The sequence below is a fragment of the Monodelphis domestica genome, chromosome 1, assembly GCF_027887165.1.
Source record: "Monodelphis domestica isolate mMonDom1 chromosome 1, mMonDom1.pri, whole genome shotgun sequence".
Lineage (NCBI taxonomy): Eukaryota > Metazoa > Chordata > Mammalia > Didelphimorphia > Didelphidae > Monodelphis > Monodelphis domestica.
Window position 1 is genome coordinate 27,781,690 of NC_077227.1, and position 25,315 is coordinate 27,807,004.

At 35.6% G+C, this 25,315-nt stretch overlaps 1 protein-coding gene across 4 annotated transcripts in view; it reads right to left on the bottom strand.

The window, feature by feature from the left end:
- Nucleotides 1–25,315, bottom strand: part of CTNNA3 (catenin alpha 3) — a 2,164,949-nt gene that overhangs the window by 249,142 nt on the left and 1,890,492 nt on the right. For 3 of the 4 annotated variants that reach the window (XM_056819226.1, XM_056819225.1, XM_056819237.1), the window contains one exon: nt 24,292–24,384. In XM_056819226.1, the coding sequence (XP_056675204.1) occupies nt 24,292–24,384 (93 nt within the window). Of the gene's footprint in view, nt 1–23,019; nt 23,317–24,291; nt 24,385–25,315 lie in introns of those variants that run through there. The other variant, XM_056819230.1, reaches the window with a different exon arrangement.

Sequence of the window (25,315 nt, forward strand, 5' to 3'; positions counted from 1 at the left end):
TAGGTAATGGAATACTGATTACAAAGAACCATCTGGCTACCTTGCTTAGGCCATGGAATGGGTTAAAGAGAGATACACTGCTTATGAATATGGATTTCTATGTGGGAAGTAGTATGAGTTCTTGAAATGCTTTTCTGTTTGGAGATGTAGTGAGTGAAGAGTATTCACTCCTTTTAGGCAGAAACTTAGGTGTTGTGTACCAGGAGTACCTGCTCTTGAATTTGATGGAAGGAGATCAGGAAAATTGAATAAGCCAAAGGAGTTAGGTTAGAGAAATACAGAGAAAATGCCCTATGTGAATCTTTCCCTTGGAGAAAATAAATAGCCAAATGGGCAATGCTCAAGGGGCAAATTCCAGGGAAGTAGGGGAGAATATTCAGCCTTAATATATATATACATATATATATTCTTTTGTCTAACAAAAAAGATCACAGATACAGAATACATATCTACCAGTATCATTAGTGAACTGGAAATCACAAATTTCTGTGGAACCCTGTTTTCACTACATGATGACTGCATGATCCTGGAAAAATAACTTGATCAAGCCTCAAATTTCTAATTGTAAAATGAAGCTAATAATAGCTTTTTATTTTTATTATAATAGTTCTTACAATCAGTTCTTCATCTGGGATTCTGTGAAGATCAAATAAACAAATATCTAGTAAAATTTTTGATGTACCATAAATACTCTAGGTAAGAAAGTTTAGTGTTGTAAATACTGGAATGGCCTTGGAGTCAAAAAGACCTGTGATGTAGTATTGCTTCTAACTCATGTTGACTGTGTGATTCTGGGAATCACTTAAACTCTCAGTTCCCCAGGCAGATCACTAAGTCTGTAAGTTCTTGCATGTCCTGATCTATACTGGTAGAGGGAGTTTCATAGGCTAATGAATCCTCAAGTTTGGCCCCCAAATCATATAAATGATCTTGGTGGACTTTTGTAGGGGACTTAGACCTATAATTTCTTGGCCATGGAAACTCCCTCTGCTGATTCAGTTAGGAAAATCATCTTCACATGAAATCTGGAGATACTTAGAGAGGATAAGTGACTTGCTCACATTTTTATACTTGATATGGACTTGAAACAATATTCAAACCCAGATTTTTCTTACTCTGAGACTAGATCTGAATCATCATTCAATCAGCTAGACTTTATTACATGTTAAATGTGTACCAGACCCTATTTAGCACTAGAAATGGAAAGAGAAAAAATATCTATTGCCTTAAGGAACTAACATTATAATGAAAGGGACAAAATTTATATCAACCCATGAATAAGATCAAATAAGCTAATTTCTAAAACTAAACTCTAAAAATCACCATATTTTAGTATGAAAATTTTTATTATCATAAAACAGAATATATTAAGCTTGACAGCATCTTGAGAATAGTTAAGGGAAGAGGCTTTGTTGGAGGACAATATTTTCCTTATTTCCCTTGAGCAGTTTTTCATTTTCACCAATAAAATCCGAATATTACAAAATGCAGGGATGGAGAAAGAGGAAATACAGAGTTATAAGGAAAGAAGACTGGTATGGTAATGATCTTTACTTCTTCAGGCTGATTCAATTTGAGAAAGTATTTACTAGTCACAGAACACTATATCAGATGCTGCAGGACACACATTGAAGAACTATAATAGATGCTTAGGAGAACTTAAGGTCTCACTGAGGATGGATGAGCAATCACACCTGTAAAAAAGATAAAGAGTAGTAGTAGTCTATCTATGGATGCTCTTATGGAATGAATGGAGACTTGGGGATTCAAGTAGATCCAATAAATGGTTGATATTGTGCCAAATGTGCAGAGGACATTAGAACAATTGAGAGAATAGTAAAGATGTGTCTCAAAATGGGGAAATGCAAGATTAGATAGAATAGTATAGGGAACCATAGGAGATGAGTTAGGAAAGGGCAGTGTGTGAACTTGAAGAGACTTAGACAGACTCAGTTATTAAGAAAAGTTATTTGCCATTCTCTATAAACAATCTTTTCATATTATATATTATTTGCAAAGAGAATAACATAATTCTGACAACAAAAATAAAAGAAGAGATTAAACATGGCATTGCAATGTGTATAAATATATAAAGAGGGCATTAGAAGAAGTTACTATATCAGTTGAATATATAACCCATCATCTGTTCTAGCCAGATCAGTCTGCTTGTAGTTTCTGTAGTGGGATTGATTCTCCCTCTTTTGTTCTTTGTTTTTTGCTTTGTTTATCATTTATAGCTGGAATGAATTACCTTCTCATTATCCCTCTTAATCCACTCAAGGACAAATGCTATAGGAAGCATTTCTAAGTACCTCAGTATTTTAAAGCTCTCTCTCTGTAGGAGTGGCAAAAGTAAGGAAGAGAGAGGACATGTTCTAAGAGATCCCAAGAGAATATATAACTGATCTGAAAAAAAAAAAACATTAAGTATTACCATAGTTTTATCTATTTATATTGTTGGTCTTGGATTTGCTTTATTCTTGGGGAATAAAACTATATATGTATTCAATTCCTATTGTGTTCCTAAATTCGTAGATTAAGAGCTGGGAGACACTTTCAAAGTTGTTGATTCTAATACCTCTTTTTGCAGTCAGATTAAAGGACACACAGGTCATAATTAGCCGAGAATGGGCTTGAATCCAGGTACTCTAACACCAAATCCCATGCTCTTTAAAGTGTACATGGATAGGAAGAAAAATTGAAAAAAATAGTCCTTGACATCAAGGAACTTATATTTCAAGAGTCAATAGTAACTTCATGAGTTACCATTGAAAAAAAATAAAAATAATAGATGATGGCATATTCACTGAGTTCAAGTTTTTTTTTTCCATTTTATTTGGGGCTTTAAAAAATACATGTAATTTATAAAACCCAATGGAATTGCACATCAGCTATGTAAAAGGGTTAGGGGAGGGAAGGGAGGGAAAGAATATGATTCTTGAAACCAAGTAACAATGTTCTAAATTGACTAAATAAAATTTTCTAAAAAAATATGATAAAATAAAGGAAAACTATACTTGGTTAAAAATAAATAAATAAAATTACATGTACTTATTTAGGTGTCAAATATAATTAGTCCACAACAGTCTGAATGTCCAAATAATTTAAAATACAACTAGGAAATCTTTAACAAAATAAATAATATAGATAATGTTTAAAAGGAAATTAGAATGGCAATATACAGGCCTAGAGATGGGAGGTCCTAGGTTCAAAACTGCCCTCAGACACTTCCCAGCTGTGTGACCCTGGGCAAGTCACTTGACCCCCATTGCCTAGCCTTTACTACTCTTCTGCCTTGGAGCCAATACACAGTATTGACTCCAAGATGGAAGGTAAGGGTTTAAAAAAATAAAGAATGGCAATATAAGGCTCAGCAAGATCCTTATGTTACTAGGCCTATTTCTATTTGGGTTTGTTGCCATTCCTCTAAACTATATGTCTATGGTGTAAGGTCATAGACTGTAGAAGAGAAAAGTACTTTGGAGATCATATAATGCAATCATTTCATTTTACAGAGGAGTAAATTGAATCCCAAGGGGTTTGAATGACATGCAAAAAGTCAAACACAGAGCACATAGCAAAGCCAGAATTTGAAATGATGTATTCTAACTCCAAATCCAACACTCTATAAATGAAAAAGACCTTGAACAAAGAGACCATTGGTTCTTCCCTTCATTTAATAGAGTAAACTGAGGACTATGGATTTCAAGATTTGGTTAAATTCCATAGCTAGTAGATTTCCCAAACTTCCAGGCTCAAAGGACAGGAGGAGAGGCAGAAGATTCAAATACAGTTCCTCTACTAGCCTCAGATATTTTTTCAAAATGTCAGGCTCCCTGAAACTTCATTGCTTGAAAAGGTATCAAGGAGTTCCTGGATTTTCACGTAGGGTTCAATTTTAAATGGCCTTCTTCAAACCAAGGCCCCCATCTCAATGGACCTGAGTGAGCAAGTCCAGGGAGTAACACTCCTATCATCAGGGGGATGTTGAGACCCAGGCAATTCTTCCCCTTTCTCATGCTTTGTGTTTGCAAGAAGAATCATCTTCAGTTCTTTCAAGTCAAGTACTCTCCAGTTCACTTGCCCTGTCAATGTTTCAAGGTTATCTCCAGTAACCTAGGCAACTGTTCTGATTTCTGCCCTAATTTCCTTCTATTTTTGAGGGCTGACATCCCCCTCTAAGGTTGCAAGATTTTCTTTAAGGCACAGCAGATTTGCAGACAGCATGTTATTCGGTGAATATTATGTTAAAAGTACAACAGAGATCCCAAGTATATACTATAGAAGCCACAAAGTTTAGCTGAGGTATTACCGTAAACATGATAAATAATATATTTTAAATAGTAAAACAAACTCACGATGATTAGGCGCATGATCTACAGAAGGGAAGCCATCAGCATTTATTACCCAAAGGTCATGTTTCAAATCTGAAACTCACTGTCTTCTGTTCCTTCTTCCAATTAGAAGTCATGACCTCTAACTTTAACAACTCAATGGTGAGAAACAGCATGACAGTTTGGATAGGTGGCTGATCATAGAGTTAGAAAGAAGTGGGTTCACTTCCTGTCTCTAACACATACTGACTATATCATTATGCAAGAAAATATTTTCTCAATCAGTAAAGCTACTTTATGCAAATTATGACACTGCAATCTTTGATATTGTCAGATAGTTCAACATCAGAAAGATGCCTGGTTTTATCAACAGAAATTACATTTAAAACGTTGCCTTTCAGCTGCCTTACTGTTGTACCCTAAAGGTCATGGACTTTTCTGACTATCAGCTGAAATTTCCTATACATGTTGTCATCCTTATTTAATTAGAACAGTTAGATTTTAGAAAGGATGGATTATAGTGACTTCTCTGTGTATATCTAGTGTTTGGCACAGTGTTTCACAATAATAAGTACTAAATAAATTATTTTTCATGAATATATTTCACTTTTCCATGTCTCCAGTGAATAATTTATTCATGTACACATAATTAATATGTATAGGGAGTACCTTTTCCCCACTTTATTTTTCCCTTCATGTTCCCATTACACTCATCTGCAATGACCATTGTGTGAAGACTAGATACCCAGGTGTTCTCCTCGCCTTCTGTATTTCATGAAGCACTTCTAGATTATTGGACTGTTCATGTGACTAGGTTAAGATAATTCACCAATTATATTCCTCCCCTAAAATGAGAGAGAAGACCTCCACCCTTCTACTGTCCTGTGATCCTACAGACTTTCCCTTCCACCCTACAGAACTCCAATACTATTATCTAGCCTATATTAAATAAATTAAAGACCTCTCAGTCAGGTAATATAACCATTGGCTGTCAACTTAGGACTTCTAGTTTAGCCATCAGCTCTGCAGCTCAATTTTTTCTGACATTTTGTCTTACTCAATGAGAGCTTGAGAACCTTGATAGAAGGTGCTATCTAACTTTTTAAAAGATGAGTATTCTGATTGCTTAGCCCAGTGCTAATGTAGTAAGTGTTTAATAAAATTATTTTCATTAATTCATTTTTCAGTCATTTGTGTGCCACAATGCATGGAGTTACTACACTATTAGTTCTTCTTTGATCCATGGAATCACAGTTCTAGATTCAACAAACTAATATAAGAAGAAAGAGGAGGAGGGGAAGAAGAGGGAGAGGAAAAAGAGGAGGAGGAGTAGGAGGAGAAGGAGAAGAAGAAGGAGGAGAAGAAAAAGAAGAAAAGAAGAAGAAGAAGAAGAAAAAGAAGAAGAAGAAGAAGAAGAAGAAGAAGAAGAAGAAGAAGAAGAAGAAGAAGAAGAAGAAGAAGAAGAAGAAGAAGAAGAAGAAGAAGAAGAAGAAGAAGAAGAAGAAGAAGAAGAAGAAGAAGAAGAAGAAGAAGAAGAAGAAGAAGAAGAAGAAGAAGAAGAAGAAGAAGAAGAAGAAGAAGAAGAAGAAGAAGAAGAAGAAGAAGAAGAAAGAGGAGGAGGAAGAAGAGGAGGAAGAGGAGGAGGAGGAAGAAAAGGAAAAGGAGGAGGAGGAAGAAAAGGAAAAGGAGAAGGAGAAGGAGGAGGAATAGGAGGGACTAACAAATGCATTGTAAAATTATTCTTATTTATGATAGCAAAAATTCATTGAAATTTTAATATAATAGCACAATTTAATTAAAATATATGTAAGGAAAGGTAATTTTCTTTCTACCCCTGACCTTAAAGGTCAAGATCTGTGACGTTGATTTTAGGAACTTGAAATATGAACCTCCTTCCAACAATATGTATGATAAAAATGCATAATCTCAATAAGCTTTTTAGGACAATGGAAGGGTAACTATCTCACTTAGTATATGTATATGACTTGAACCTATTTTTTTCCTGACGTTATATCTGGACCAACTCTGAATTATGACCCATCATCTCTCAAGATTGAGGTACTATAAATAAAATTTAAACTAAGGGATTGAGGACATATCTTGATTCTGTTAATTTGCTGGCTTTTAAATTGAGCAGTTCCAGTTAAAAAGAACAAGTGATGGTTCTTTTCTCTGACCCCAATGAAGAAGTAACAGGTACTTTTAAAACATTCACACACATGGTGTTCTCCAAAATGCCTGCTCTTGTTATCTGGATGAGAGTGATATTCTCACTCCCCCATACCAGCTGCATGACTACCAGACTCTTTTACTGAATTACAGAAACACAGAATCTCAGGGTTAAACAACACCTCAGAAGATAAAGTCCAAACTGGCACTGAGCAAGAGTCCTTTGTTTGACATTTCCAAAGAGTCATCAGATAGTTTGCCCAAAATAACCTCTATTGACTAGATATATCACTTTCCAAAGAAGTTAATTCTGTTTCATTGACAGATAGAAAGTATAATAATAATAATACTATTCAATATTTATATAAAGCTTTTTATGTACCTGGCACAGTGTTAGGCACTGTATAATTATTATCTTATTTGATCTACCTGGAAAGTAAATAATATCATTATCTCCATTTGACATATAAGGAAACTGAAGCAAATGGGAGTTAAGTGACTGATCCAGGGTCACAAAAGCAGTCTGAGTTAATGAGTATTCCCTTATATTAAACCTAAATGGGCCACTCTGCAATATTTTCTCCATTTCTCAGAAGCTCAACTTCAAATTTTACATATTTTACTTCATGCATGTGTATGTGTTTGTGTCCATTCACAGTTCTGTGTCCATGAGGAAGTCATTTAACCTTTACAAGCCTCAATTTCCTCAACTCTAAAATGAATAATTTGTACTAAAATATGCCTAAGGTCATTTCTATATTTAAGACTGATCTGTTGTAGTGTTAGTGGCAGTCAATAGCCTGACCACCAGGTCCCATCTGATACAAAGACTCTTCCTGGGTCCACTAGGAAATTTGAATGATATTTCATTTTATCACACAGCTGCAGCTGAAATTAAAAGATAAAAGTTCCCAGCAGCAATACAAATTACTAATAAATGTACAAAAGTCTCCTTTTAGTAGTTTTAGCTGTAAAATTGTCCTTATCGAAAAATTCATTCTTTATGCCACCTTCAAATATGAATTAATTTTGTAGAGAATACACTTCTCTCTCCTTCTCTGTTCCTATCCCTGAAGGAGGAAAGGAAAAATGCCATGATTCAGTCAATGATGAATCCCGTTTCAACAAAGGCTAAGCTTAAATTAATGGAGGGTCACACATTTAGGACTGGAAGGGGCCTTGGAATATCTATTCATTTTACAGATAAGGAAACTTGGTCTGGGAATGGTTACATGATATGTCCAGCATCATACAGCTAGTGAATATCTATGGGAGGATTTGAATTTGGCTCTTCATAATTCCAAGCTGGGATCATTAGATAGAACCATTATGTGTACCCAAATTAATTTAATAATCAAACTAATTTCTAATTTGTACTTCAGAACCACCAAACCTTCATCACTAATGTATTATTGGGCTTGGTTGTTGTCTCACTCAACACCTGTGGACTCTCAATCATTTTATATTGTAAAACCTTTCCAGTATTCTGAGATGTTTGCTACTGAGAACAGAGATAATAAATAAAAATTTACAATAAAGAAAAAAAGCTGTAGAGAATAGAACGCTAAAAAGAGATAATAATAATAAATAGCCACCACTACGTGGTTAGACAGGAATGAAAACTGGCCCTTGCCATAGCCAAATATATAATGGGATAACAGGGGCATAACTAGGGAAGGGGGAATAGAGTTTTGTGTCAGAGCTCTAAAAATGAAAGGGCACTAATAGCATTTATAATCCTTCATGGGGTAGGTAAAAAAAAAACCATAAAATATAAGAAACTAAAAAAATAAAGAGTTATTATAAGAAGATGCTAAGTGAGATTCTTGCCACAACAGATGCTAGTCAGATCTCAAATAATCTCATTCCTGCCCTCATCCTGCCTTAATTTCTCCCCTGGAAACAACAACAACATCAAGAACAACAAAAGAACAATAACAAAAACAGTCTAACAATAACTTCACTAAGGTGGGTAGTCTGAGGTTGACTGTCTATGGAGCTAGTATTTAAAATGTCATAGGAGCATAGAACTAAAGCTGGAAAAGACCTTTGGCATAATGTATTGACATTTAATCTCTGCATTTTACAGATGAAATTAAAATCGAGAGAGTTTGGAACCTTGCCTGTGATCACATCGCTATTAACAACATACCTTGGGTGTGAACCCATATCTTGTTACTAGTTAGATGCTCTTTCTATTGTTGAATGTTACCTCTGTCTCCTCCCAATGTGGGTAGTGTCTCAAGGTCTCTTCCTTTAAAGGAACTTGTATCCCAAAGTGCTAAGATCTTTCCATGAATGCTCCCAACCTCTCCAAAACTGCATTCATTTTCAACAGCTGATCAAAGAGCTCTTTGGGTGCTGCTTGCCCCAGATATCATAAATGCTAGTTAAATCTCTGCTGTGGGATCATAGACATCATTTCTAGCTTAGAAGCAGCCAAAGCAGGTGTAAATGCAACAAATATATATTCTCTAGTAGAGGAAGTAGAATTTGACAGGATTTTCAGTGAGCTCATTAAATTCCATTCTTCCATCTTTGAATTTTTTTTTTCCCTAAGTGATGAAGCTGGAGTTGTACTGCTAAGTTTACTGACGACTATAAACCTAGGCTCCAGTCCCACCTGCTCCTCACAAAAAAAAAGAACCCAGGAATGGAGAAAGGACCAGATGGATGGAAGATTGCTGCTGAGAGTTGCTTCCACTTCAATAAAATGCTTCCCATCCATCAATCTATAGGTCGTGGCTTACCATGTTCCCTTCCTAACCAGGCTCACTTTGGTGTTGAAGGATCATTATGAGCACATCACGAGCATTGACTTCTAGGGAAGCATCAGAAAAGTTTACCTTTAGCAAACATCATTTCCAATTTACAATGCCATTTGTCTTTCCAGAAGGCTAGACCAACAGTGAGTCATTCCCCAGGTCTGATCTCTCACCACTAAGTCCTATTAGATTTGTCTGAGAAATGCAGCTAACTGCCAGCTGCAAGAAAGCTCCAGACACTTTTTCACGTGCATGAGGGTCTTTGAGGCTGATTTAGCTGGCATGAATTATCAGTAGGAGGTGGAAAAATTGATAATGAAGGTTGTACTCTCAAGAAAAGAAGGCATTCTAACTCCTACAGAACAATATAATCTTCTGTTTGTATGCCATTTCATTGAGTCCTGAAAGAAAAACTGACACAGGACTTATTTCCACGATGCCAGAGATAATTATGGAATAGATTTCTTTTTTGGCTTTCTTGTTTGTTCATTTTTTAAGCAGAAAAAAATTCTTGACTTATCTGCAAAATATTGAATTGAAATTTGGAAATATCTTGAATTCTGAGGATTTTATATCAGTCATGTCTATGTTTGTTTTAGGTACAATTAACAAGCATTTATTAAGTGTTTCCCAATAACTATGTGCTCTCATCAAAGAGAGGATATGTGAAATAAGAAAATTGGATGAGACAACCTCTAAACTCCTTCCAGGTCATGCTCATGCATTCTCCTGAAGAGCCTTCCCTTCCCTATAAACACTTAACCGACCAAATGTATTAAATCTAGGAAAGGTATTACTTGTACAATAGTAATGTAGAAAGTGCAAGTACTCAAGACCATGAAGATTAAAGGAAGGAAAAAAGAAGTTGAGTGGAGGAGGGTTCCAATTACCTGGGAGGACCTATATAATAGAGGCAATATATCACTATGAGGTTTAAAGCTGCCAAGAAGTGAACTTCCCCCACTAACACACTTGGACATAGAGTCCTCACCCCATGATTCACAGTATTGTTGCTGGGTAATTTCCCTAATCATTCCTTTACCGCATTTGTCCTTGGTTCCCTCATTTGTAATATGTGTATATGTATTATTTTTACTCCCTAATTCAGCATCATGATGTTCAGTTCCAATTTTAGTATCCCCATCTTTAACCAGGTGATTTCTTCTGAAGGTGGCTGGATTGTGACAGTCTTGAATTCAAGGCTCGCTCTAACCCCATATGTGGCTCAGCATCTCCATCTGGTGCCAGCTCCTTCCCCTTTGGGAATGTAATGATGAAGCAGTAGTTTCTGTCCTCCTGAGGCATATAGGTATATATGTATGTATTTTTTTAAAAATGTTTTGAAAATAATAAGAAAATATGAAAATTTAGCCAATTTTTAAAGAGAGAAGGATATCAAAGAAATAAAATTAACAAATGCACATGATGAAATCCCAAGTGATAAGGTATAAGAGCCTATTATGCAAATGAATTTGCCATTAAAAATAAAATTCCCAACAAATGGAGGAATATGTATATAAGATATAAAATACATCGGTGAAAAGAAGAATGATTAGAGAGCTTAAATAATCTGATATAAATCAAGGAAAAGGACCTCATTATAATGAAGTAAAAAAAAAACAGAAACAATCTGCTTCAAAAACAATGACATGGAAATTCAATATTTTCTTAAAGGGCAATATTTATACTATATTGCATATATATATATACAAATTATTCTTAAGATTTGATAGAGAAAGCACGCCACCTAAATTCTTTCATGAAACAAATTTGTAGGTCTAATGCATGAATCAGAGAAGGGTATGGAGCCATAAAGTGATACCATTAATGGATACACACACATACATACAAATCAAATGTAATAATATAATGAGAATAAAACATACTCTAACAATTATTCATTATCATTACTTGAGATTTAGGTAGCTAAATTTAACTTTAGAAAAATAATACCATAATTAATCATACTTTTAAAAATCTTTCAATCTCTCATGATGCCAAAATATGAATACATCTTTCACACAGAAAACCCATTTTTCTTTTAACATGTACAAATATAAACATAGGAAAGTGAGTGTATACACAGTGTATTTGTGGTTTTTTTAATCTAAAACAAAAAGTTATAACTATATGCAATAGAAAAATGTAAGTTATCAAAATTTATATGGGAATAAGCAAAAGATCTCTCTTCTCTGCTGCTATTTGACAAAGTTCTTGAAAAGTAGTGAGAGAAGACAAGAAAAATAAATTAAATAAATACAAACAAAGGATATAGACTTGCAAATCATTTACTTGGAAAATCTTAAAAAATCAATAGAAAGATTAACTTAGATAAATAAATAGTTTTAGTGAAGGAAAACAAAATAAAAGCAGTATCTATATGAACATAAACATAATAAATCTAAAATGGCACAAGAAATAAATTGCATTAAAAATAAACAAAGTTCAGGGGTGGAGCCAAGATGGTAGAGTAAAAACAAAGAAAGTTCAAACCAATCTAAGAATCCTCTTCAACCAACCTTAAAATAACAAAAAATTATTGACTGAAAGAACCAACAAAGGGACAGAGTGAATTAATTTTCCTGCAGGTAACGATGTGAAAGGTGTGCAGAAGGGTTCTGGTTTACTGTGGTGAAAGGGAAGCTCAGCCTGTAGCAAGATCCCACCAAGAAATGGAGGCACAAGCCAATAGCAAGCCCCCCACCCCACAAATACTGTTCCAGGATCTGAACCTGAGTCCAAGTCACTGTTGAAACCCTGAGACTTTGCCCTAGTTCAACACCACATACGCCTTTTTAAAGTTCTAAGGGCAAGACAGTTGGCAAGAACCTTGCTGATATAAGTCTAAGGGGAGGCCCAAATCCCTTGCCCAAGCCTGCAGTAAGACCCTTAATCTCAGTACAAGGAAGTCCACTGTATGCACAGTATGTCTGGCCTGTTTCAGTCTAGCTTTAGACCCAGAGCCCTCCCCCCAAGGTCAATGTTATGTAACAAGCCCCAGGGCAAAGTAATCTTCAGATTTCCTGACCTGTGAAAGTCCAGAGTGAGGTTAGACCCTGAGCCCCAGCACAGAGTACTTCAAAGCGATCTGAATACTCCTAGGAAGTGATTAAATTAGCAGTGTACAGTGGCATTCAAGCTCCCATCCCACAGGACATCATACCACCTTGGAAGTACTGAAACTTACTCAAATCCAGAAATAGAGCAAAGGGCAAAAATAAGGAAAAACTGAAGGTTTGAGGGAATACTCCCTCTTCCCTGAGAAAAGAACCCAACTTTAAAATGAAAGGAAAAGTCAATGAAAAGGCAGAGGAAATAATCAAACATTAAAAAAAAAAGAAACTAACCATAGAAAATGTTTATGGAGAGATGAGGAAGATGAAGATTTAGAAGGTGACAACATGAACAAAGCTCCTATATCTCCCATATATAAAACTTTAAAGAAAAATATGAATTGGTCTCAGGCTCTGGGATAGCTTAAAAAAAGTTTATCCAAAATCAATTAAGAGGGGCAGAGAAGAGAAATAAAAGTGCTGCAAAGCAGTTTTGACCAAAAGGAAAGAGAAAAACATAATTCAAATGAAGAAAAGAGTTTTTTAAAAAGTAGAATTAACAAAATGTTGAAGGAGGCTCAAAAGTTCACAGGAGAAAATTATTCCTTAAATATTAGAATTGGGCATCTAGAAGCTAATGACTTCAGGAGATATCAAGAAACCATAAAACAAACAAAAAAAAAGAATGAAAAAATAAAATAACAAATATCTCATTGAAAAAGCAACTGACTTGGAAAATAGTACTAGGATAGACACTTTAAAGCTTATCAGACTACCATAATAAAAAAAAAAAACTCTAAACAGCATATTACAATAAATTATCAATGGAACTTGTTATATTCTTGAATAAGAGGGTAAAAAAGAAATGGAAATAATCAATACATCATCTCCTGAAATAAATCCCCAAATGACAATTCCCAGGAATATTGTAGCTTAATTCAAGAGCCCTCAAGGCAAGGAGAAAATATTTCAAACAGCTAGAAAGAAACAATCCAATAATCGTGGAGCTAAAGTCAGTATTACAGAGGTGAATGCAGCCTTCACATTAAAGTATTGGAGAACTTGGTATCTGATATTCTGTAAGGCAAAAGAACCACGTTTATAACCCAGAATAACATCCCCAGTAAAACTGATTATATTCTTTCAGAGGAAAAATGATTATTTAATAAAATAGATTTCTAAGAATTCCTAATGAAAAGACCAGACCAAAATAAAAAAATACTAAATATTAAAATACTAAATAGAAAAAGACTCGAGGAACATATGAAGGTTAACAATAAAGAGAAAATTTAAGGGATTCATGAAGGTCAACCTGTTTACTCCTACATGGAAATTCATAATTCTTATTTTTTAAAAATCAGTATTAGAGCAGTTAGAAGGAATATAGAGAGACAGAAGGGGTGGGAGTAAGCTGATTATAATGATGTGTTATGCAGAATAAAAAGTGAAAAAGAGGATTGTAACAAGAAAAAGGGAAGGGAGAGATGAAATGGGGTGATTTATCTCATCTAGAGAGGCACAAAAAAAACCTATTAAAGTGGAGTGGAGGATGAGGGTGATGATAGGCAATGCTCAGACAGGGAATTACAACCATACTTTTCCAGTTAGAAAATTCTCTCTTACTTCCAGGTAAACATGGCTGCAATCTGAACACGACTTGTTTCCCCTCCCCGGCACCGATTGAAATAGCCTACCTCAAAAGAGCATAGAAATCACCTTTGGAAGAATGGAGGGACTCCCCAGTACCCCACAGAAATGAAGGTACTTGGGGTTTGAACATTTCCACACTATAAGGAGAAGGAAAAGCTCCCACAAAAACTTGAACTGAGCCAACCATCCCCCCCTCCTCCACCCCATCAAATCAGAGTAAGCTATCAAAGCTCTCACTGGTACAGCTAGTGAGTGAGGAGCTTCTCTATCTCGGGGGGGTGGGCACACCAGGGTCCTTGGGATCTAAAGACTGCAAGGAAAGGACCTCTCAGGGTGGTTTCACAGGAAAATCCTGCTCTGAGCAAAGGGGCGGCCACGCTGAGAGGCTGTGCTGAGCAAAGGGGAGACTGAGTTAAGAGGCTGCGCTGAGCAAAGGGGCGCTGAGAGGCTGCGCTGAGCAAAGGGGCACTGAGAGGCTGAGCTGAGCACAGGGGCAACTGCACTGAGCAAAGGGGCAGTAGTGCTGAGAGGCTAAGCTGAGAAAAGGGGCTGCCGTGCTGAGCACAGGGACCCGCACTCTAAGAAACCTTGGAGGCTGGGAAGAACTAGTCTGAGGCATCCTAAATTCACAGAAAACCCACCCACATCACCCAGACCCCAGACCAAAAAAGAAAGTGGAATAAAACCACCAAAGGGATGGCTCACATGTCCCAAAATCAAGCCTCCAAGAAGAAAGGGGGGAAAAAAGTGACTATTGAAAACTTTTATGGAGGGAGTACCCAAGGAAAAGAAGAGAATGAGGATGAAATCCAAACAAAATCAGAACATGCCTCCTAAAATGGAAACTATCCACAAGCTCTGGAAGATCTCAAACTGGAGCTTACCCAAAAGACAGAAACCTTTAGGGAAAAAAATGGGAGAAAGAGACCAGCAGTCTGATAGATAAGACTTCACAATTGGAGAAGGAGCTGGAAGCATCTAATAGAAGGGCAGACAAAGCTGAAAAGCAAAACCAGTCCCTAACAACCTTAATTAAGCAACTAGAAGACACCGAGCATGCCCCAAAGATGGAAACCTTTTGGAAAGAAAAATGGGAGAAAGAGATTAGCAGTCTGATAGACAAGACTTCACAATTGGAGAAAGAGCTGGAAGCATCTAATAGAAGGGCAGACAAAGCTGAAAAGCAAAACCAGTCCCTAATGACCAGAATTAAGCAAATAGAAGACAACGAGATTACAAAACAGCAAGAATCAATAAAGCAAAAACAAAAAATTAATGAATTAGAAGACAACATGAAATATCTCACTGAAAAAGTCACAGACTTGGAAAACAGGGGAAGAAGAGACAACCACGAATTATTGGTCTCACCAAAAAACCAGAGATAAACAAAAACCTTGATGCTATTCTACAGGAAATTATAGAAGAAAATTGCCCACATGTTCTGGAGCAAGGGGGAAAAATAGAAACAGAAAGGGTTCATAGAACACCCTCTATACTAAATTCCCAAAAGACAACCCCCAGGAATGTAATCGCCAAATTCAAGAGCTTCCAAGAAAAGAAGAAAATCCTACAAGAAGCCAAGAAGAGGAGCTTCAGATACAGGGGGGCTCCCATAAGCCTCACACAGGACTTAGTGGCTAACACATTAAGAGACCACAAAGCATGGAACATGATATTAAGAAAGTCAAGAGAGCTGGGTCTCCAACCAAGAATCAACTACCCAGCAAAACTGACTATATACTTCCAGGGGAAAGTATGGGCATTCAACAAAATAGAAGATTTCCAAGAATTTGCTAAGAAAAGAACAGAACTTTGTGGAAAATTTGACAACCAATCACAGAAAGCAAGAGAAACATGAAAAGGCAAATATGAAAGAAAGAGAAAAGGAGATAAATCTTATCTTTTTCTTTAAGTCAAACTCTCTTCTATAAGGACTACATTTATATCAAATTATATATATATTAATATGTGGGGAAAATGTATTGTTTAACTCCCAAAAATTGTATGCATCATAAGAGTAGTTAGAAGAATCATACATAGGGAAAAATTGGGGCATCAAGAAGATTTGGTGAAAGGTGGGGCAAAGAAAGAAAAAGGGAGGGGGGAACCATCGATAATACTAAGAATAACTTCAAGAAATAGGGGGGGACTAAATAGAATAATCTTTCCCATACAAAGATACACATTGGAAGGGGAGGGGAAGAACTCTCATATGAAAAGGAGAGGAAGAGAGCGTGAAGTGGTATTACTTAAACCTTACACTCAGTGAAATCAAATCTGAGAGGGAAGAACATCTAGATCCAGTGGGATCCTGAATTCTATCTTATCCAACAGGGTAAGAAGGAAAGGAAAATCAAGGAGGGGGGGAGGGGAAGGGAGCATCAAAAGGGAGGGACTAGAAAGGGAAGCATATCAAGGGAGGGGACTAGGGGGACTGACCTAAAGTAAATCACTGGTTCAAAAGGATATAGCTAAAGAAGAAAGGTCAGAACTAGGGGAAGTTATCAAAATGCCAGGGAATCCACAAGTAACAATCATAACTTTGAATGTGAATGTGATGAACTCACCCATAAAATGTAGACAAAAAGCAGATTGGATTACCACCCAAAACCCTACCATTTGTTGTTTTCAAGAAACACACATCAGGTGCTTTGATACTCACAAGGTTAGAATTAAAGGATGGAGTAAGACCTTTTGGGCCTCAACTGATAGAAAGAAGGCAGGACTTGCAATCATGATATCTGATAAATCCAAAAGAAAAATAGACCTGATCAAAAGGGATGAAAAAGGTAAATATATTCTGTTAAAAGGGAGTATAAACAATGAGGAAATATCACTAATCAACATGTATGCACCAAATGGTATAGCATCCAAATTCTTAATGGAGAAAATAGGAGAATTGAAGGAGGAAATAGACAGTAAAACCATATTAGTGGGAGATTGAACCAACCACAATCAAATTTAGATAAATCAAACCAAATAATAAATAAGAAAGAGGTAAAAGTGGTGAATGAAATCTTAGAAAAATTATAGTTAATAGACATATGGAGAAAAATAAATAGGGACAAAAAGGAATACACCTTCTTCTCAGCACCACATGGCACATTCACAAAATTAGATCATACACTAGGTCACAGAAACATGGCACTCAAATGCAGAAAAGCAGAAATAATAACTGCAACCTTTTCAGATCATAAAGCAATAAAAATATTGATCAGAAAGGGTACATGGAGAGCCAAATCAAAAATTAATTAGAAATTAAATAATATGATATTCCAAAATCGGTTAGAGAAGAAATCAAAGAAATAATTAATAATTTCATTGAGGAAAATGACAATGGTGAGACAACCATTCAAACCTTATGGGATGCAGCCAAAGCAGTACTTAGAGGAAAATTCATATCCCTTAGTGCATATATTAACAAATTAGAGAGGGCAGAGATCAATGAATTGGAAATGCAAATCAAAAAACTTGAGAATGAACAAATTAAAACCCCCCAGAAGAAAACTAAAGTAGAGATCCTAAAAATTAAGGGAGAAATTAATAAAATTGAAAGTGATAGAACAATTGAGTTAATAAACAAGACTAGAAGCTGGTACTTTGAATAAAACAGACAAAATAGGCAAAGTACTGGTCAATCTAATTAAAAAAAGGAAAGAAGAAAGGCAAATTAACAGCATCAAGGATGAAAAGGGGGACTTCACCTCCAAAGAAGAGGAAATTAAGGCAATCATTAAACACTACTTTGCCCAACTATATGGCAATAAATATACCAATCTAGGTGATATGGATGAATATTTACAAAAATATAAATTGCCTAGACTAACAGAAGAAGAAATAAATTTCTTAAATAATCCCATATCAGAAACAGAAATCCAACAGACCATCAAAGAACTTCCTAAGAAAAAATCCCCAGGGCCTGATGGATTCACCAGTGAATTCTATCAAACATTCAAAGAACAACTTACCCTAATACTATACAAACTATTTGACATAATAAGCAAAGAGGGAATTCTACCAAATTCCTTTTATGACACAAACATGGTGCTAATTCCAAAACCAGGCAGGACAAAAAGAGAAAAAGAAATTATAGACCAATCTCCCTAATGAATCTAGATGCAAAAATCTTAAATAGGATACTAGCAAAAAGACTCCAGCAAGTGATCAGAAGAATCATTCACCATGATCAAGTAGGATTCATACCAGGGATGCAGGGCTGGTTCAACATTAGGAAAACTATCCACATAATTGACCACATCAACAAGCAAACCAACAAAAATCACATGATTATTTCAATAGACGCAGAAAAAGTCTTTGATAAAATACAACACCCATTCCTATTAAAAACACTGGAAAGCATAGGAATAGAAGGGTAGTTCCTTAAAATAATAAACAGTATATATCTAAAACCATCAACTAATATCATCTGCAATGGGGATAAACTAAATCCATTCCCATTAAGATCAGGAGTGAAACAAGGATGCCCATTATCACCTCTACTTTTTGACATTGTACTAGAAACACTAGCAGTAGCAATTAGAGAAGAAAAAAAATGAAGGCATTAAAATTGGCAATGAGGTGACCAAGTTATCACTCTTTGCGGATGACATGATGGTCTACTTAAAGAATCCTAGAGATTCAACCAAAAAGCTAATTGAAAAAATCAACAATGTTAGTAAAGTTGCAGGATACAAAATAAACCCACATAAGTCATCAGCATTTCTATATATTTCCAACACAGCTCAGCAGCAAGAACTAGAAAGAGAAATCCCATTCAGAATTACCTTAGACAAAATAAAATACTTAGGAATCTATCTCCCAAGACAAACAGGAACTTTATGAACACAAATACAAAACACTCTCCACACAATTAAAACTAGACTTGAGCAATTGGAAAAACATTAATTCCTCATGGGTAGGATGAGCCAATATAATAAAAATGACCATCCTACCCAAACTCATCTATCTACCATAGAACTTCCAAAAAAATTTTTTACAGATCTAGAAAAAAACATAACAAAGTTCATTTAGAAGAACATAGAATCAAGGATATCCAGGAAAATAATGAAAAAAAAAATACAAAGGAAGGGGGCCTTTCAGTCCCAGATCTCAGTCTATAAAGCAGCAGTCATCAAAACAATTTGGTACTGGCTAAGAGACAGAAAGGAGGATCAGTGGAATAGACTTGGGGTAAGTGACCTCAGCAAGACAGTATATGACAAACCCAAAGATCCCAGCTTTTGGGACCAAAACCCACTATTCGATAAAAACTGCTGGGAAAATTGGAGGACAGTGTGGGAAAGATTAGGTCTAGATCAACACCTCACACCCTACACCAAGATAAATTCAAAATGGGTGAATGGCTTGAACATAAAGAAGGCAACTATAAGAAAATTAGGTGGACACAGAATAGTATACATGTCAGACCTTTGGGAGGGGAAAGGCTTTAAAACCAAGCAAGATATAGAAAGAATCACAAAATGTAAAATAAATAATTTTGACTACATCAAACTAAAAAGCTTTTGTACAAACAAAACCAATGTAACTAAAATCAGAAGGGAAACAACAAATTGGGAAAAAATCTTCATAGAAACCTCTGACAAAGGTTTAATTACTCAAATTTACAAAGAGCTAAATCAATTGTACAAAAAATCAAGCCATTCTCCAATTAATAAATGGGCAAGGGACATGAATAGGCAGTTTTCAGATAAAGAAATCAAAACTATTAATAAGCACATGAAAAAGTGCTCTACATCTCTTATAATCAGAGAAATGCAAATCCAAACAACTCTGAGGTATCACCTCACACCTAGCAGATTGGCTAACATGACAGCTATGGAAAGTAATGAATGCTGGAGGGGATGTGGCAAAGTGGGGACACTAATTCATTGCTGGTGGAGTTGTGAATTGATCCAACCATTGTGGAGAGCAATTTGGAACTATGCCCAAAGGGTGATAAAAGAAAGTCTACCCTTTGATCCAGCCATAGCACTGCTGGGTTTGTACCCCAAAGAGATAATATGGAAAAAGGCCTGTACAAGAATATTCATAGCTGCACTCTTTGTGGTGGCCAAAAACTCGAAAATGAGGGGATGCCCTTCAATTAGGGAATGGCTGAATAAATTGTGGTATATGTTGGTGATGGAATACTATTGTGCTAAAAGGAATAATAAAGTAGAGGAATTCCATGGAGACTGGAATGACCTCCAAGAAGTGATGCAGAGCGAAAGGAGCAGAACCAGGAAAACATTATACACAGAGACTGATACACTGTGGTACAAAGGAAGGTAATGGACTTCTCCACTAGTGTCATTGCAATGTCCCTGAACAATCTGCAGGGATCTAAAAAACACTTTCCACAAGCAGAGGATAAACTATGGGAGTAAAAACACTGAGGAAAAGCAATTGCTTGACTACAGTGGGGAAGGGGATATGACTGAGGAGAGACTCTAAATGAACACTCTAATGCAAATACCAACAATATGGAAATGGGTTCAAACCAAGAAAACATGTGATACCCAGTGGAATCATGTGTCGGCTATGGGAGAGGTGGTGGGAAGGGGGTGGGGGGTAGGAAAAGAAAATGATCTTTGTTTCCAATGAATAATGTTTGGAAATGACCAAATAAAATAATGTTTAAAGTGAAAAAAAAGAGAATTCTCTCTTACTCTATAGAGAAGTAGGAGAATAAAGCACGGAGGGAATGATAAAAGGGAGAGGAATGTAAAGAGATGGTTAAAAGTAAAATACTTGTGAGAAAAGACAGTGAAAAGGAAAAGATCAGGATCAAAGGGGAAAATAAAATGGAAAGAGTTGTTCATCTTTGCTGTGAATATGATGAACTCACTCATAAAATGGAAGTAGAAAGTAAAGTAGATTAAAAACTAGAATCCTATGATATGTTGTTTAAAAGAAATACTTCAGTCAAGGAGACATGCAGAGTAGAGGTAAGGGACTGGAGCTGAATTTATATTGCATTATCTGATGCAAAAACAGTGGGAATAGCAATCATGATCTCAGACAAAGCTAAAGCAAAAATAGATGTAATTAAAAGAGATAAGGAAAGAAATTTCATATTGCTAAAAGATACCATAGACAAAAAATAATAATATCAATACTAAACATATATACCCCAAACGGTATATCCTCCAATTTTTTAAAGGCGAAATTAATGAACTTTCAGGAAGAACTTGACAGTGAATTTATACTAAAGAGAGACCTCAACTTCCCCCCTTCAAGATGTTGTTAAACTGAGAAATAACCAAAAAATATAAATAATTAAGTAGTGAAAGAATAAAATTAAATTTTAGAAAAGGTAGGGCTAATGCATCTCGAGAGAAAATTAAATGGGAATAGGAAGGAATATAACTTCTTTTCAGCAGTACATGACACCCACACAAAATCTTGACATGTATTAGGGCATTAAAATATTCACAACCATCTGCAAAAAAATCTCAAAAATAATAAATGAATCCTGTTCAGATAACAATGTAATGAAATTATAATTAACAACGGTTCATGGAAAGACAAATAAAATAATTGGAAACTAAATAATCTAGTGATACAAAAGAAATGTGTTAAAGAACAAATTATAGAAACAATCCATAATTTCATTAAGGAGAATGACACTAAGGTTGCAAAATTTCAAAATTCATAGGATATAGTCAAAGCAGTACATAAAGGAAAATGTATATCTCTAAATACATCAATAAAATAGAGAAAAATCTGATCAATGAATTGGGAATGGGATTTTTAAAAAAGGATATAGAGGGCATCTATATCCATTTGGAATTTATTTGGAAAATGATATAAGATATTCTAAATCTGATTTCTATAAAGTACCTTTCTAGTTTGTCAAATAGATTTACTCCAGTAGTTGGTTCCTTTTCACTAAAACATTCTCATGTTTTTCCCTTGCTTTAATTGATTTCACATTCATTAATTTAAATAATCACATGGTGAAATGCAAAGCCTTTTGAGCTTAAAAAGCTGGCAAAGAAGAAAAGATTATAAATTTTTGTAGTTGTTGGTTTACTGGATAAATTCTATGTATCCCTGGATATGAAAGTGACTGGAGGAATCTAAATGTAGAGCAATGTTCTTATGGGTGTATATTTACTTAACTGTATTTGCTGTATGAGTATGGCTGAATGACTACTTGAAGCAAAATCCTCTCATGAGGTAACATAAAACAAAGACTGCACTCAAAATAATGTGTTTAAGTCTTTCCTAGTTAAAAAATAAATATTTGAATTACATAAATTCCAGGAGGGGGATCAACGATTGGAATCAATGTCACCAGGTAGAAATATTTATTTTGAAGCCCATACTCTATCTCTGCATGCATCTTATCAACATTAATAGTCACCTTTTCTAAGGTCCCTAAGGATTTCTGTAAGTAGCCTAAATTTTTTATCTAAACCTCACCATAAGTCTGGGCAATGTGGAGGTCTTACTCGACTCATTTTATATGAGGCAGCAAAGTTTCAGAGAAGTAAGAGGAATCTCCAAGGCCCTGTAACTAACAATTGGAAGAGACCACATTTTAACCCAGTTCTCTGCTGACTTCAAGTCCAAGGAAGTCTATGTTCCAAGGAAATTTCTTCAGCCATGTGGTACAGTGAGAAAAAAATTATATATGAAAAAAAGACTTAAATATGAATTATATATCTATCATTTACCAGCTACATGGGCAAGTCACCTTCATTGCTAGCCTCTAGAACAGTGCCTTGCTAACACTAAGTAGCAAATATATCTTTGGTTGAAGTAAAGTATCTGCATCTCTAAAATGGGTATGCATATAATGAAAATATGTGCTTCTACAATGTTGTTAACTCTGAACAGGTCGCATTACTTCCTCAAGGCTCAGTATTATTATTTATTAAATGAGGAGATTGGACTAGATGACCTCTGAGACCTTGTCCAGATTCATCTCATAATAATCTTTGGATTTAAAGATTATTGTGGAACTTCTTCCTGCCCTGTTTCATGATAAAACATAAATTCCTCAACTTAACATCAAATCACATCAACCATATATTTTCAAACTCCCTTTTCAGAATTATTTTATTGCAATGTTAACACACTTTACATTCCAAATTACACAATAATTATTACATGTTTTACATTCCCCAAAAAATTGCCAACTTGCTGGTACCCAACATACTCATAGTCTTCTACCTCTGCAAATTTGCCTATAGATTGAAGCTCAGCTCTATTTCTTAGGTGGAGAGAGTACTGTCCCTGGGTTCTTCCAGATTCCATGTGCAGTGGGTTCAACAGAATTGACAGTGCTGGAGTCACAGGCACAAAATCAAGAGTCCCTGCCCTTGGAGAGTTTAATTTCTAGTAGGTGAAAACAAAATAAAGAAGGGCCAACCAAAAAAACAAACATGGAGAATAGAGTCCTATGACTTTGTTACTTGGATTATTGTTCTCTTAACAATCAGAAAATCAGTTGGTAACACACATACAAATACACACACACACATATATATATGCATATATATATATTCCATTTAGTAGTGGAGATTTGAATGCAATAGATAAGTATGAAGGTGGCTGGAAAGCCTTTAATGAATGTATGCTATTTAATGAGCATTAACAATACAATGAACAGGAATTGCTGCTATTGTTCACTTGTCTTGTTATCCTAATATTTAATTTGTTTACTTTTATATCATTCCTCTGGACACTATGTTCTCTCACTCATCCTTTCATCATTTTGGATAGATCAAAATTATAGCATCCTGATGAGCACATATTAGGCATGTAATAAAAAGACAAATAGAAACCCAATCTTAAGGTTGATTAAATAAACTCAAAAATCCATTTGCCATTCTGAAGTTGTTGGGAGATAAGGAGACTGAGAGGTGTTGCTTTCATCCCAAGAGATATTTTTTTCTGTGTCATCTAGAACATATTTATGAGTTCATCTGGTTTGGCTGCCTACTCTAAATAAACAAGCACATATTTCAAATTTATATTCCCTTGTAGTCTTACAAAGAATGAAAGGAAATTTGAGTGATTCACTGACTCACCCAAAAGAGTTTACCTATGAGGTATAGAGATAAATACAAAGGAGTGAAGGATCCTTTACTCTTTTCCTGCCCCCTTACTCCTAACTGGAGAGGTGAGAGAATACACAATAACTTTATGGGGTATTCAAAAAACAAAACCCTTTTTTTGTTGTTTTGTCTTTATTAGTTTTCTCCTAATGCCATGTAAGACAGCAGCCATGTCTATTCATGTTCCTATGCGTTTCCTGGCTTCACAACACCAGCACAACCAAGGTTTTCATCCCTTTTCAAGGGCACCTACCCGATCTGTCTTCCCTTCTGTCTGAATGCTTGTATGACTGCGGACATCATGGTCTTCTTCCAGATCTGAAATATCTTCCAGCTCCTCAGGAGTCTAGAAAGAAAAAAATATCCTGATTGAGAAATGAACTTCTCCTAGCTTCTAAAGGATTACTAAACCCCCCAAACTGACAATGAGTGATAGTAAAGGTGGAAATGGAAGGGAGAGGCATGATTTATGGAACTGATAAGAAGGTTACAAGCAATGACAAATGTAAAATTCCACTTCTAAGAAAATTAGAATCAATTATCATGAAATAAAGTTGATTTAAAACTTTACATTATAGTACAAATAATATATTATGCTGCCTAGACAATTAATTGATGTTCAATGATTTTTTTTCATTATTGGTACACCTTCCACCAATACAATTTGGAAATGACACTGTACCTGAATCATTCATTCATGCCCTAATAGTGGGTCCTTAGATTGCATACACTCAGTCTGACTCTGGATCTGTCTATTCAAGAACAAAGGGAGAACTTGCAGTTTTCAGATGGGATAGTGGCCTTCATTTGATGAGGCACCAAGGACAAAAAATACAAAGATGTATACAGGGCTCAAATTCTGGCTCTAACACTTTCTTTACTTCAGTTTCTTTATTTTTAACATGTGAGATATATGTATATCAGTGATGGTAAAACTTTCAGAGGGATGGGTGATATGAAAAATATCCTCAGGCACCTATGGAGAGGGGAAGGGGAGAAGCCCCAACCCACATTCCTCTGGCTTTCTAGTAGTGAACTCTGATGAACTCAGTGCTTGGGCAAAAGTACATGTGCCCACCATCTAAGTGCCCCTCTGGCACGTGTGCCATCGGTTTGTCACTATGGATCTAGATATGTTTTTCTTTAGTTCCTTTTGGTTTTGGGTATATAACCCTAAGACTTTATTTATTTATACTGGGTCCCCATTTTTATGTCCCTACCTTCCTTAGGAAATTAGTTCTAGAACATGGTTCTTCCTAATTCTAGGCATTTAATGC